The sequence below is a fragment of the Canis lupus genome, chromosome 6, assembly GCF_048164855.1.
Source record: "Canis lupus baileyi chromosome 6, mCanLup2.hap1, whole genome shotgun sequence".
Classification (NCBI taxonomy): Eukaryota; Metazoa; Chordata; class Mammalia; order Carnivora; family Canidae; genus Canis; species Canis lupus.
In genome coordinates, this window is record NC_132843.1 from 43,403,655 (window position 1) to 43,419,241 (window position 15,587).

At 47.3% G+C, this 15,587-nt stretch overlaps 1 protein-coding gene across 22 annotated transcripts in view; it reads right to left on the reverse strand.

Moving 5' to 3' along the window:
• Positions 1-2,061: 2,061 nt before the first annotated feature.
• Positions 2,062-15,587, reverse strand: part of CDC42BPA (CDC42 binding protein kinase alpha) — a 306,715-nt gene continuing 293,189 nt past the window's right edge. For 15 of the 22 annotated variants that reach the window (XM_072830229.1, XM_072830232.1, XM_072830228.1 and 12 more), the window contains 4 exons: positions 11,820-12,005; positions 9,079-9,196; positions 4,018-4,175; positions 2,856-3,608 (listed from right to left, as the gene is read on the reverse strand). In XM_072830229.1, the coding sequence (XP_072686330.1) occupies positions 3,477-3,608; positions 4,018-4,175; positions 9,079-9,196; positions 11,820-12,005 (594 nt within the window). In that variant the 3' untranslated portion in view covers positions 2,856-3,476. Of the gene's footprint in view, positions 3,609-4,017; positions 4,176-9,078; positions 9,197-11,819; positions 12,006-15,587 lie in introns of all 22 variants that reach the window. The other 7 variants (XM_072830236.1, XM_072830235.1, XM_072830234.1 and 4 more) reach the window with 3 other exon arrangements.

The following is a 15,587-nucleotide window of genomic DNA, read 5'->3' on the forward strand; positions in this document are numbered from 1 at the left end:
AAAATTTATAAAATAAATGATATTACACTATCAAATAAAAAGGCAGGTCATTTTGTTTTCATGAAATTTCCAGGTTTGTTGTTCAGCGGCCCTCATAAGTGACGTGGCTCCTGTGTGTGGCGATTGTCCTCCCTGGGAAGGAGGGCGGGGCCGGCCTGCGCCAAGGGGTGGACGGCGCCCGTGCAAGCCAGCCCTCCTCTCCAGCAGGACTCTGCAGAGGATCTCACTTGAGTGATCATTAAAGTCCTAACAAGGAAAGAGGCCTGACGGGTTCAGTGGAATGTCCCGCAGCTCACCTGTACGACTTGGGCCGGGCAGGGAGCCAGGGGCGCAGGGCCCCGTGGACCCGGGCAGCGGCCAGGTCCGACCACTGCCGAGCGTGCCGCCCCGGCCAAAGCCGGGATGGGGAGCTTTCAGGGTCCCGCTCAGCCGGGAGGCCACAGGGCTCGTGACCACCACTACGGGCTGACACGTGGCCCTACTGGGCTGCTTGGGATGTCTGCCTGCGCCCCCTCCGGCTCTTCTAGGCAGATACCGGAGAGTCGGTTTAAATGCAACCTGTCTTCCACAGAAATAGATGTGGCCACTAAGTAACAAAATGACATGACTCTAACCATATGGAAGGCAGAGAGGCCGAGAGCCAGCCAGGAATGACAGGCTGTCGCTGTCAACAGAACGGGGATTTCATATTCGTCCCAGAAGCCTGGGGACAAGAAGCGTGGGGGCCTGCGCATCTCCCGCTCCGAGCCTTCAAACTGTGCTCCCGGAAACGGGCCTGCCTGGCTGAAGGGGGAGCGTGTGCCCGGAACTACAAACGGGAAGTCTACTAATCGTTTGACAAGGAGGAAGGCTTTTGTTTTTGGCAAAAGGAAAGAGATCTGTATATGCTGGATGATTTTTCTATACCCAAAGCACACAAGATTAAATTAGAATTCCAGGATAGACAACAAATTGGCTGGACATAGCACCAAAATACCAATACATACAGACTATTCCAGAAATGCCCCACTGATCTGTCCTTCCTACTGTGAAATATGTTCCTGCTGCCGTATGCATTTTTCAAAGGTCTTGCAAGAGAACAAAGGAGGGCTTCAGGCAGCAGTCCTTCCTCCTGAGCCCTCTGAATGGTCCCTCTGTTTCCCTGGATCCCTTCCTGTCTTCTCAGATCCTTCTTCTCGGAAGCTTCTGAGGGTAACTACTTCATATCTGCGTGTGGGGTAAGCCCTGAAGGATCATTATCTCAGGAAGACCCGCCCCCCTAAACTATCACCTGTGGCAGGCACCTGTTTCCCCCTGTTCCCAACAGGACAGCTGTTGGAACTTGTTCTGCTCAGAACTGACCTACACGGCCTCAGATTGCTGAGGGAAGACGCGGAAGTGCCAGGGTGCAGGTCCCCGGGTCACCACTGCCTCCAGGGTCTCTCTCCTCTGCCCTGTGGTGACTCCCTGAACTGCTGTCCAGACCGCAGGGAGGGTGACACTTTGACCCTAAAAGCATCCTTTACAAAATAAGCACCTACAGGCCACACCAATTCACGTAGTTGTCGAAGCTACAAACTAATGCCGTAGTGCGGAGTCCTGTGACCCCTGGCCCGGGAGGCCGGGGAGGGAAGTGAGAGCCAAGGGAGGGTCGGGAGGGTGGGAGGCAGCCACTGGCTGGGGGCCTCTGTCCTTGCTGGGAAGTGCTGAGTTCCCAGGGCAACTGGGTCCCAGGGCAGGAACCACTCATGGCCTGGTCCTTGACACAGGGATGTCCAGGGGTATTTCACATGACACGTCTTTCCCCGCAGCAAAAGATTTAGAGAGGAGAACTGTGTGGTGGCTCGTGCCCTGTGTGCAGCAAACCGTCAGCAGTCTGGGCGCGGTGGCCTCCACTGGGCCTCTGTTCCCTCACCGAGCATCGGGCACGTCTCAGAGCAGCGGCAGCCTGGACCGGGTCCCAGCTCCGCAGAGGACTATGTGCCACGGGGGTCACGGTGCTCGGGAACTGCAGTTTAAAAAGAGGAGGAAATCTCACTGCCGGTTCTAGGAAAAATTTAGATAAAAAGTAAGAGAGCCAGATTCTCTTCACTTCCATGAGATAATTTTATTTCTTTCTCTGCTCATGTGCTTAACTGATGAACTACTCGGGAAGATCCGAAGCCCCTGGGGCTGTGCGTTCGCCTCCTGGGTGGTTCGAACAGCAGCAGCTCCACCAGGCGCCCGGACCGTAGTGCCAGGGCCAGGGCCACGGCTGCACCTGCCACGGCCCCACCTGCCCGGCTCTAGGAGCAGTTCTGTTCTCCCCCAGGGGTGGGAAAGCATATTTGGTTAAGGCTGTTCAAGTTCTTGCATGTCAGGTTTTCTATTATTTGGTAATTAAACTCTCAGGCTTCCCCAAGGAGCCCGGCCAGGGATGGGAGGGCGGGGGGAAGCGGGCTTAGCCCAGAGGAAAGCACTTCCAGGAACCTGGGTAAGGACCCTCGGAGGCTGTGCCATCCCTTGCGTGCTTTCAGTGGAAGGACTCGGGAGGTGACAAGACTGCATTTCTACATTCTTCTGCAGAAGATACCAAAATACAATAAAAACCGAGGAGTGTGGTTTGAATTCTATTGCTAGTGAAAGACGTGGAAGTGTTTTTTGCTGCCACTGAGGCGGCTTCCAGGGTTAAGCTTTGAGCGCAGGCTGCAGCCCAGAGCGGCCAGACGGGCTTTCAGAATGTCTTCCTGAAGCCCCCGGGGGACTGTGGCCCGACCACAGGGAACTGTCTTGTCTCCCTCTCCGGCTACCAATGTCTACGAACGTCTACGAACATCAGCGTGAGGCCTTCCTACCCTTGAAATCACTTAGCTGGAAAACAGACAAGAAACAACACATTTCTTTAAATTAAATGATCTCTCTCTTATATAGGAATCCATCTTTGTTGAATACAAGATGCTTTTTACTATGTACATTCAGTATTTAACCTCTACATTTGTGTACTTAAACTCTGTATTGTAGTAAAATATGCACTGTTGTAGTGGATAAGGATTTACTGGCAACAATCAGGTCGACTGGCTGTGGGTGCAGGGGGCGCGGGGGGGAAGGGAGGGCAGGCGGCTGGGTGCAGAGCCCGGCGGGCAGTGGGGATGACGGGACGACTCTGCAGTGGGAACAGATCTGCCGGGCCTCCGTCTACTTGAGCTACCTTTGGGGAGGGGACACGATGATGGGAAGCAACTCTAAGTGTAGGAAATGGAATCAATAGTCCTCGAAGCTGCTCAGTGAGTCTGCCTTTAGGGCTGTTGCTGTTAAGTGGAGGGAACATGGTGGGGGCAGAGGGGGCGTGGGGGGAGGGCAACACAGAGTGGGGCAGGGGCTGCAAGAACTATGTCACTGTCCCGAGCCCCCACTCTGCTCCTGCAGCAGGCCCTGGACCTTCTGGGCAGGGGTAGGGGACTGACGTGGAGACAGGGCAGCAGAAGGGGCTGAGAGGGAGGAGCCGGAGCCGGTCAGGGTCACGGGTCCCAGGTCCCACGGTCGGTGCTCTCCAGGGACAGGCTCTTGGTCTTCCGAGGTGACACTGGGCTGGGCGGGCTGCTGAGGTTGGAGCTGTTGGAAGCTGTGGAGTGCCTCGGAGAATCCGAGTCCTGTAGGCCGGAGAAGACAGTAGTGAGAAGCAAAGGACTGGCATGGGCTCAGTGCTGCCCCCCACAGGTGACCTGCAGGCACCTAGAGCAAATAACTGAGTGTGACTGGTCCATGGTCAGTAATGAGTTCCTTTTTTCTGAGCCCAATAAAGGGCATGGAATATGACAAGCGTTCACAGCCCTTCCTGCAGGCCTTTGGAAATGTGGGTCACTTTCACACAAAAGCTATTAGAACATCTCTGCAAAACTGCAGTGTGTAACCTACTGGCCACATCAGGCCTCCCCAAACCTGCCCTCACTGCAGCTGAGGCCATTCTTAAGGTGGTGGCATCACTGCAGTGAGTGTGTGAATCTGTTTAACACAGGACTTCTCCAGACCAGACACAGTTGCTGCCCACACCCCACTCACCTCTCCGTCATAGTCCCTGGCTGGGGCGTCACTTCCCTGGTCCATGCCTCCGGAAGACAAGGAGCCCTCTGATGGGGAGGGCATGGGCTGCCACTTAGCATTATAGCTTCCTCCGGAGAATTCTCTCTTTAATGCACTGCCATTCTGTGCAGATGACCCTATGGGACAGCACTGAGGTCAGACCTCACACAGGTGGACAAGAGAACACCCTGTGCAAGTGTGTTGACCTGGGAGGGGGGGACGGTGAGCCGGTAACCCATGGGGGGCCAGCCGGTGAGGGGCAGCCTTCTTGAGGCCTGTTAAGTGCTGGAGCACCCAGCACCTTACTGCTAAAGGATTTGCATACAGAGTGAGGAACCCGAGAGCATCTCTATCCTGCATCCATCCCGCAGGCCCAGAAGCCTGGGCTACAAAAGGTGAGCTTGAAAATCACACTCTGGTTCAGTGTCAGAGTGGGGGCACCTAAAGGAGGGACCAGCACCATTTGGAGGGAGGAGGATGGAGACAAAACCCTCGGAAATACTGGGGAATTGTTCCTACTTGTTCAAAGCTCTTGGTATTCCTTATTGTTTTAAAAAAGATTTTATGTATTTATTCATGAGAGACATAGAGAGAGGCAGAGACACAGGCAGAGGGAGAAGCAGACTTCCTGCGGGGAGCCGATGTGGGACTTGATCCCAGCATCCTGGTATCACGCCCTCAGCCAAAGGTGACACTCAACCACTGAGCCACCCAGGTGTCCCATTCCTTCTTCTTTAGTTTTTTTCCTAAAAAACATTTTAATCTTGCTGAGCTTCCATATTAAAACCACTTGGACTGAAAAGACTGCTGACTTGTCCATATAAGATACAGATTATGACTGTTTTCACTTGCTGCTGGTTGAAAAATAAATCCCAATCTAGTGGTTTTACATTAAGAATTCTGTAAGAGCATCAAAGACGACTGTGTCAGGCACCTCATGACGATGAAGACACAAAGTCTTCATCAGCCTGGGAATGTGCTCTAGGCCCCCCGCATGTCCAGAGTCACCCCTATCCCGTGTTGGGGAGCTTACAGATGCCCCAGCCTGGACCTGTCGTTGACCCACAGCAGCAGAACCTCAGGCTTCCTTGTTGGAACCTCTCGGGAGGATTGGGGGGGGGAGGCTCCTCCTCCTGCACCCTGGAACCTGCCCCCCCAGCACCCCATTTGCTGCAGGGGTCACTCACTAGCCACTCACTGATCTTTATGATCGCCATGAAGGTGCTTGTCGCTCCTTGGAGGTGGCTCTTCTGGGCCCCTGGGTCACCACCTTCCCAAAGGCTAACTCATCCCAATTCCCTGTTGCTTCAGGGCCACGGAAACTATCCAGTACATTGTTTTTATAAAAGTTTGTTATTCTGAAGAGAACATCCGAAGCACCAGAGGCTTCTGTGGCTCTGCTTATTAACCATGTGACTTCAAGTACCTTCTTTACCTGGGTCTCTGTTTCTACCTGTAGATAATGCCTAATTTCTGCTTTATGGGATTTCTATGGGAACAGCTTAGCCCTGGGTACATGGAAAACCCCAGAAGCAGAAGGCACACAGTGGGGCCTGCACCCCAGGGGCAGAAAGTGCACAGTGGGGCCCACACTCTCAAGAGTGCAAGGTGCACTTTCGCGGGGGGCTCTCTCCAGGCTGCACCTTCTTCTTAACCATCTCCTTGCCTTCATTCGAGTGCCATTTACAGAACACAAGAAATTCATGCCACCTCCGTGATGTACACTTTTTTTAAGAACAAACTTTAGGAATGTTCCTTTCAAAGAAAAGTCACACTGGACCACTCCAATCTTAACACATTAAAGCAAGGCTGCTGTGACAGGTCAGCAGAAGGGGCCTGGGGACAGTCTGAGGACTGTGGTCCCGGCTGAGACTATGTCCTTGGGCACAGCCTCCTCTAAGGAGCACTGGCTGATGGCTCTGGGGCTTGGGCGGCAAGGTCTCTGACTCTGCATGACCTCAGGAGAGGCGAGGCTCCCTTGTGAGTCGGCGGCTGACAGGAGTGGGTCTTCCTCTTCGGGGAGACTGGGACGGAGCCACTTTGCATCGTGAAGCCATCCTGATTCTGGCTCTGAAAGATCTGTGCTTCTGGTTGTGGAGACTGACAACAGGGTTCTCTATTACTTCTTGTGACTCTCGCAGCTGGCTGTCCTTCTGGAACCTTCTGGAAACTTCTCACATGACCTGGACTCTTCTGAAAGCCAGGAGGTGGCACCTGACACAGAAGAAGCCCCTTGGAATTCCTGGGAGGGCCTTCTCACTAAGGATCTCAAGCCGAGCACCCCTGATGGGTTCCTGAGAGGTGGCGGCCCCGGGCCCTTCACAGCCTTCCATTACAGGGCCCATCTTTACCTGCTGTTCAGTAAAACCAAAGCCCTGAAGATGGAAAGTGTTTTCATAAGCTTGATGTGAACTCATGCAGTGGCAAACCTAATCTGAGCTAATTGGAGGCTGACTACAGAGCTTATCTATTTATAGCATGACCAATCATGAATTTGGCTGTATAAATACTGATCTGTTTGTGGGTATTGTCCAGATCTTGCTGGGAATGTAACACATTATACAGCAGATTCCTTTTGTGCGTGTGTGTGTGTGTGTGTATATATATATATATTTGGAGCAGGGATTATACACAACTGTTAATGCTGTAATACTCTCTTTGCATCTCAAATCTTGAAAACTTAGTTATAATGTAAATCCACTATCTATGTAGCCACCATTAATAAAAAGAAAATAAAATGGTTATTACTTTTCCAACTGGCTAGATTTTTCACTGTCAGGGCCCTGCACCCAGGGCAGCGATGCTCTAAGGAGGCAATGACAAAGGGTCAGACGTTGAAGCTGAAAGCCCCATGCATGGGAGCCTCCCCTCTGGAGGCTTACGCCTGCCGGTAGTCTGAGGACTCTACAGTGCACCACAGAGGGGTGGGGTCTCCCCAGAGAAGAGCTTATAAAAATGTTGCCATTTCCATTTACCTGCCTCTCTGTCTACCTGCTCTGGGGGAAGCAACCACCATTGCACAAGGACATTCAGGGACCATAGAGACAGGCCTACATAGTAAGGAACACAGTCCCCAACCACAGCTGCATGAGAGGCTGGCTGGCTCTCGCTCCAGCCACAGCCACGGGGACCCTGACATGAGTCAGCCAGCTCAGCTGCTCCCAGATCCCTGACCCTTAGAAACGGACAGAGATGATCAAGGATCATTGTTTTTCTTTTCTTTTCTTTTTTTTTTTTTTGAGAAGGAGAGAGAGAATCCCAAGCAGGTTCCATCCCATCACCCTGACAACATGACCTGAACTGAAACCAAGAGTCAGCCGCTCAACTGACTGAGCCACCCAGGCACCCCCGATCATTGTTTCGATCTAAGTTTCAGGGTACCACTTTCTGCACGAGAAGTAACTACTATACTAGCCCCCATCTCTGTATCGCCAGGGCCTGGAAGCAACAGGCAGCACAGAGCAGGGTTGACTCCAACGTCTGCTGCAGACACAACAAACTGGATTCACAGCAGGAGACTGCCTCTCAGATATCTACTGTTCAAGGACGGGAGGCAACAGATACGATTTCTGACCGAGGGACTGAATGTGAGCTCGTGCCCCCAGAGACCAGCTGTGGGCACGGTGAGAGGTCTTGTTAAGGTTATGCTTGACACAATTGGAATGCACTTCTGGTGGCACCTTGCACGTACAACCTCCAACCTCTAGGCCGATGTCAAGCTACTTTTGCAAAAGGGACAGAAAAGCAGCCCTTGGCTACAAACAGTCTTCCCCGAGTCAGAAGCAGTGCCGATTGTCTAACAATCTAGCTCGCTGTTTGTAATCCAGGAACTCCCAAAGATCTCAGCGCACTAGAGACATTTCATTGTCATGACCAAATACTGCCTCTCTGCACGCCTCTTATTCTGAGGCTGGCAGCTGCTAGCATCCCTGAACCTTTCCTGGGACAAACAGTACCTTTTGACACCCCCCACGCCCCGGCCCTTGAAGTTGCTCTGACTATAGGGGGACAAGCCCAGTGTGGAGCAGAGTTTTCTCTCTGTGGCCCCTGAGCGCAGGGCTTTGTGTGAAGTAGAAGACCAGCAGTGCCGAGGTTCGGGGTGGAAGGAGAGAAGCTGCCAATAAAGACGGCAAGCGAGCCACCTGAAAGCAGGTGCTCGATTGCATATGACAGTGCCCTGGTGCCCCAGCAGAAGACTTGCTGTCTCCTGGATGGTCACTGGATGAGTGACGAGTGCCATCCTGCTCATGTGTCCCCGGTCTCCTTCCTCATGTCCTGCCAGCCATTCCAGACCCTGGCACCCACTGCTCCCACAGGAAACCGAGGGTCACCTGTTACTCTTCCATCTCCTTCACCTCCCACAACTAATGCCCTGCCAAGCCTCACTGTTTTCACCCTTGAGTGTCTCCCTGTTGCCTTCCCTTCTCCTCCACCGCTGTCCCCCAGGCCCTGTCACTCTTGCTGGCCACTCTGAGCCCCACCAGGAGGCACACTTCCACTCTTGCCCTGTATCCAGTCTCCATTTGGCAGTCGGAGAGGTTTTTTAAAAATGTGAATTGGATAAAGGTCACCCTTCCATGCTTAAATTTTTCAGAGGCTTCCCATTATATTTCTAATAAAAATGCCTCCGCTTGCTCTGCAACTCTCTGTTTGATCTGACCGTTGCCTATACCACTTGTGCTTTATGTTTGGGGTCAGTCCCTGACTACTACACCAGATAGCCACACTGGCCACCTCTGAATCAATCAAAAGTGACTAAAACATGGCATCAACCCTAGGGTAGGCCTGCGACCTTCCTAATGAATCTCAGTGTGAATCACCCCTAATAGCCCCCTGCTTGTTACTCTGTCATGGTGCATCTATCATCACAGATTGAGGTGTTAAGCATCTGTCTCCAGGATGGACCGGGAACTCGAAAAGGACCCCATGATCACTTGCTAAACACAGTGCACCCATGCTTCCTGGCCCCCTACCCAGAAGGCCACCAGAGCATGCATGCATGGACGAGGCCAGAGCAGGGGCACCCAGGGCAGCACTCACTTGCCGAAAGGCCGCTGCTGGCGCTCATGGAGCGGCCGGGCTCAGGGCGGGATTTAGTGATGGATGGAATACTGACTGAGCCGCTGAACACGGTCCGGCTTTCCTGAGGCCGAGGGTTCTGAAAACAAAACACAGAGGAAAACTCTTCAGCCAGAGAGAGTGAGTGATTTTCAGCAGAGATGTCTATTTTTCACTTGCATTTTAGCAAAGAAATGATCTTGACCAGAGTGATACAGAACAAGGAAGAGACTATATAATCCCTCCTGTCCCCAGAAGTACTGAACCCGAATGGAAGCAAACCTCACCCCAGTCAAGGATAAGTGCTCATCCTTGTATGGATTGAGATGGTTATTGGCAAATAAGAATACTCTTTGTTGTGAGAACAGTGAGTAAAAGTTACGTGGTTAGAAGTGACAGCGAAGCTCAGAATTACACGGACATTTGCAGATAATGAGACAAAGCATTTACTACATACTGCGAGATTTTTATTAGGATGACTCCATTAGCTGAAGAGAATGAGCCCACTTGGAGCAAAGAAAATTTAGAGTCTATTTTTCTCCAGCAGATGTTTTACAGTATGATACAGAATGTGCTGTGTGAGCAGCACTGTGGCACAGCTGGCACATCCACAACCGGGGTGAAGCAATCTCACCAGGCAACTCTGGTTTGGAAAGTTTTCTATCACATTATGGAATGGTTTTGGGGCTCCAGGTAGAAAAGTGGGCCACTGGGTACCTTGGAAGTCATACACAGTGAGAGAGGAGGCTACTAGTAAGAGCTATCTGAAGTTGGCTGAGAACCCAAACCTGTGAGACCAGAAAGAGGGTTGGCTGACTCCTGAGAGAAGGTTGTGTCAAAACAACCGTCGGGCCAAGGTTGGCAATCAGGGAAACACGCACTAATACTGCGTGAAGAACTCCAGATCCTACATTCTGAGCAGCCACGCCAGCTGAGTTAGTGGGCTGGTGGGTCGCAGAGCCAACCACTGCCTTTTGGTTCACATATCGAATCTGCAAAGTCCACTTAATTCTTAGTGTGTTATTTGTTCAAAGCAAATGCTTCCCCCCTTTTTTTTCCTCTAAGAAAATAAAACGATCAAAACTGAAACAGCACCAGCATTTTAACATTCAGGGTAGGGAAGCAACCCTCTAAGACACAGTGACAGGCAAACAGTGCAGCAAAGAAAAGATCAAAAGAGATGGGAAGATCAGTTTCAACCTTCCAGTTCTTATTGTTTCTGCTGTAAACCATAAGATACCTGGGGCGGGGGGGCGTCCTTTCCTATAGAACAAACCTAGCCTAGAATAAATGGCCTAAATGAAGTCTGTAAAAATATACCAGCTGTGCAGTAATCAAAGACTACACACAGAAGAAATATTTTGTGAGAAAAAACCCACAATGGAACAGTTTACCATTCATTCAGCTGGAGTTTGACGTCAGTCTAAAGTGACAGGAAACCAGCTTTGCTGGGCTCTTTTGGGCGCAAATACATTTCAGATCAGGGGAAAACTTTGACGACAGTGTTTTTACTTGCAGAGGAATGACTTACAGGACATCTCTGTCCTCTTTCATTGGAAAAATTCTTGACCGATTAATTTAGACAATAGTCCTCTGGAATGCACTCCCTGCAATGTTACCAGGCAAACTTAGGCTTGTTTTTATCATCGTTCATCTTATTTTGTTAAATAAGATGTTTAAATGACATTATGGTTTAATGTCAATGACTTTTCAAACATAATTTAGGGTAATTTCATAATACAAACAAAAACACAAAAATAAACTTCATACCCTATGGTTAGTTTTCTATGCAAATAAAAAATTGGTGCTACTGTTTTGCTAGTAAGTCAGGGGCGCTGTGGGACATGGGTATACATGACGGAATCCGAGTGTCTTGTTTGTAAAGTGAACTTGAGAAAACGTTCCTGAGGACTTAGCTAAGCGTGTATTTCTTGAGGGAAGCATGGGTAATCTGCTTCAATGGCCACCAGCTCTCCAGCCACAGCAAGGCCACTGGATTCCAGGATGTCAGGCCAAATTGCAGGGGCTGAGAGGAGAGAGAACACAGTCCTTCCCAATGCAGCCACTCTGTGTTTGTTTTCTCTCTGAATTAGTTGTCATATCTCGGATCCTGGCTGAAATTAAAGGTATAGCAGCACCTCAACTAGTGAGATTATCTTTTTTAAAAAAATTTTCCTGTTACTCATTAATACTATTATAATTTTTACCTGGGAGATTTTTAAGCTTTTCAAAAAGGGGTTTATTGTGGAAAGAAGGCCTGTGGCGAGGCCCTATCACAGACCTCAATGCCACTAAATAAAAAATTTTTCTCTGAGTTGAACTGGTTCTAGGCTAATGAGCTATAAAAAATTAAGATATTCTGGGAGACCTCTTTTGTTTGTTTAAACAAAATAAAGACCCATGCAGGGGCTATTTTTAACGATGGTATCTGTAAAGGGAAAATTGTGATGGGGAAATCATCTATTAAACATAAAAAACTCTCCAATACTGTTTAAAAACTAAAAGTGAAATCCTCCCCCAGTCTTCATGCTTTTCCTCAAAAGAAGAAACGAGCTAGAGCTTGAAGAGTAGGAGGAGGATACAGAGGTTTGGCAAAAGAGAAACAGGCCAAAGGAAAGAGTCAGTCACAAAATGCACCACCCTCAGCAGTGTTACTTATCAAGCCAGGTATAGGAGGTCCGCACACGGTTAGTGGAGTTAACACCTGACTCAGCTGTCCATACCCTCAGAGTCATAAAGCTTGGTGTACCGGGGACAGAGCGCAGAGACGGGGAATATGCAGGGTTTATGGAATCAGGAGAGAGAAATTTTTCAGCAGAATTAACAGTCATGTGATAGATGTGCTCAAAGTTGATCGGAGAGGAGATCAGACCGGAGTGATGATTTGGGGATGGATAAGGGAAGCCTGGCTATCAAAACAACAGAAAGAAGAAAAAAGGTAACAAGGTCATGAAAATGGATTCACTGATTATATATGACATTTCACATGGCATGCATGTAGAAGAAATGATATATCTCACATCAGAACTGATTCCTACATGAAATACTTTCACTTAGAAAGTTAAGTTTTTTAATCCCCCTGCCAGTAACTGAAACAGCCGATGTGCAAAAGATCATTCATTTTATAAAATCATTCTCTTTTATTACTATCATTAAATGAGCAGAAACTGGACTCTGGGAGGTGCAAGGAGACATTCAGAGTTTAGTTCAGTATTTTCTTATGTGACAGAATCAAAATATGGCAAAAACAAACCAATAACAAGGACAGAAAAAGCAAGAAAGTTAACAAGCAGCAAACCTAAAACCAACCTCTCGCTGGAAGTGCTATGAAACTGTTTCTTCAAAAACCTAAAACCATTTCCTGGTATTTACAGGCTCTGACATGTGTTTGCTTTCACTGATCTGATTTTCCCCCAACAGGATCAGTGAGTGAGTGAGGAAGAGCCTGATTACAGGTGGACCTCTCAGAGCCTGTCTCCACTCAGACATCCAGAGGACATGTTTGTTTTTAACATGAAAAAAAATCTGCCCTTCAATGTCTGGGTGTATTAAAACATAAAAGAACGTAATACTAAAGATACAGAAAAAAGCTTTTCACGTGGAGGACTCTAGTTTTTCAGTCAGAATGACTTCTGAGTAATTTGGGAGCCATCACTCAACACCCAGCCGCCTTCTCTGAGGGGCATTTTCAGGGTTCAGGAGTTGGAGGGGAAGGATTTTTTTGGGGAAGGCTGGCGGAACATGTGCCCTTCTGAGCTGGGATGAGCTAGCTTTGCCTATTAACAAAATCTTGCAAACTATGGAGACTTAAAAAAAAAACTCTTACATGAGATGTTGGTTTAAGTTTAGAGATGTGAATGAGCCAGTGCTTTTGGAAGTGATTTCCAAAAAGAACACACTAGTGATGTCAAAGCAACTTTGACCTGAAGAAGCAGTATTACTTGATAGAGCTCTCAGGGATCCTCAAGCTAGAAATGTGGTCTTCGTTAACCATGTTTGGGACGGAAAAAAGGCACAATGTCACGTGCCAAAAATAAATCTTCTGGAGGTAAAATAGTATTTCTGGATTCAACTGGAGAAAAATCTGCCCTCTCTTGCCAGCAGCCACTAATGAAAATAATAACAACAAGGAATGGAGAAGCTAAAGCAGGATGTCCTTCAAGTCCTGCAAGCTGCTCGTACTGACTGCGTGTGTTCTCAGTAAGACACATGTGAGGAGGGCTCATATCTGACTCAGGAGAGAGAAGGAAGCAAAGAGGACTCCCTCATCTCGATGGTCTCTTGCACATCCGTGATGCAAACAACCCTCTCTCAGTATCATTTTAGTGCAGAGAAAAGCCTCTGAAGACAACCATTAGCTCTCTAAGCTCGCAGGTATTTCCCAGGAAAGAACTGATATGAGTAAAACAAAAAATTGTCTGCGGTACATGCTGCTCTTTGCACGATGATAACATGTAACTTTGGGATCTGAAAGCTCTTTTTACATATGTAAATGATAGATGAATTTAATTTATCTTAATTTTTGGAAACAGTTCTTTAAACAGATAATTCCATTTCAGTGGAAAGAACAGATTAAAATCTGAGAACATAATAAAATATCACACATTTCTCAATAAACATATAGACACACAGGTACATGCATGCATACAATTAATTTTTTTCAGACGTGCATACTATCATGTAACAACCAGTGTCTACCCCAAGACAAGCATGGGGCTGGGTGGACCATATATCAAAAATATTGGTTTGGTCATGAAATGGGTGCCTAGAAACAGCCCCAGCTTGTACGTCTCCTGCTAGTAAAGGGAAGAAGGCCAGGTGAAAATAAAATTAAGGCAAAGAAATTGGTTTAAAAAATTTATATCAACTTCTTGTCCTGGAAATACAAAAGTGCTTACAGGGTAAGAAAGGGATGGAAGAAACATTAAAAACTGGACTTCATTCTAGGACAGAGAGGCACTTGCATTAATGACAAAGAGAGCCAATGAGGCAGCTGTTGGGTCAGCAAAATTGGTGACACGAAGTGCTAAAAATCAAGAGGCCTAATGGGGACACAAGGCCAACACAGAAGGCCATGTATCCTGGAGTCAGGTGGGGGAGAATCTTTGGGAGATGCTGTTGGAGCTTGCTGTACTCAGTAATTAAAACCAGACCTTATTTTGAATAAAATATACATAAATAAAAGAGAGATTTCCTTTACTTTACGTGATGGGAGGGGAAAGGGAGAAACAGTGGAGTAAGGAGGGATGATGCTTTGAGATACAAGTCCTTATAATGTTGGAAACCTGACATTTCTTTTTATGGTGCTCATGCAGGGTGTATGGTGATTACATCTTATTGTATATGAAGGCCTGAAAAAATTTTGGAACATTAGCAATTGGTTTTTCACTTGATGGCAGAAGACTACCAAGCAGAGGAATATTTTATGAAATCCTGAAACTATTTCACCTTAAGGAAAATATTTTAATTTCTGGGACATAATAGAATATATAGAAAAATTCTTTTTTTTTTTTTTTAGAAAAATTCTTTATAATTTTGTTGTGGGAATACAGAAGATAAAAAAAAAACTGTGTATATTTTTTTTTTGGTGCACCAAAATGAAACACAAATGAAAAAAATTTTAATTTAAAAAGGGTAATACCTATTAAAACTTTGTTAACTACTGAAATAATTTTGTATTTGTTGATATATTGCTTTGCAACATATTCATGTTTGAGATTTGTATCCCTCCAAAATCTGAAGTACATATCAGGTGTTGAAAAACCATTTACCAACAAAATTAAAAAAACTTTCATTAAAATTGTACATGAACACTTGAGCAATCAAACAGAAGCTATTCACATTTCCAATGTTTATCAAAATGGAAAAATTCTCTCTCAAATGACAGAGGCTTTGGACTGTATGGAACATTATGTCATGTTTCTTGAGAATAAAGGAAAAGCAGCCTGAGGACTTTCAACACATGCTCAGAATGGGCAAAGAGTGGAGAGAAATCTGAAATCTCACTCTCAGGCAATAGATGAAAAACCAGTGTAAGTTTTAAATATGATAGGTATGTCTAACAGTTCAATACTTAATATGGTTGGTCTTAGATTTTTTTTACTTAGTTTTAATTACTATGTGTAATCTTTCTGCATGCTTTATTTCTATTTATCTGGCACAGCTAATGAAAATCTCCATTCTGGGAGGATAAATGGCTATTGTTAATGATTTGAACTCCCTATGGGAGGGATGACACCAGGTCATCGGGATGCCTTGGTGGGGACAAGAACAGCACTGTATATGTTCATAAACAGGGTCAACTGGTTGATCGGGATACTTACAAAGAGGAACTCAGACTCAATGGCTGTTTTTTTTTGTTTTTCCCGTGGAACAAATGCAGAACTATCTTCAAAAGCTTAATGGTTATTTCAGAAAATGTGACTGCACACTAAACTTATTACCTAGCATTTTTTCCTGTCAGTGATGGACACCTGCATTTCCTGTCACGG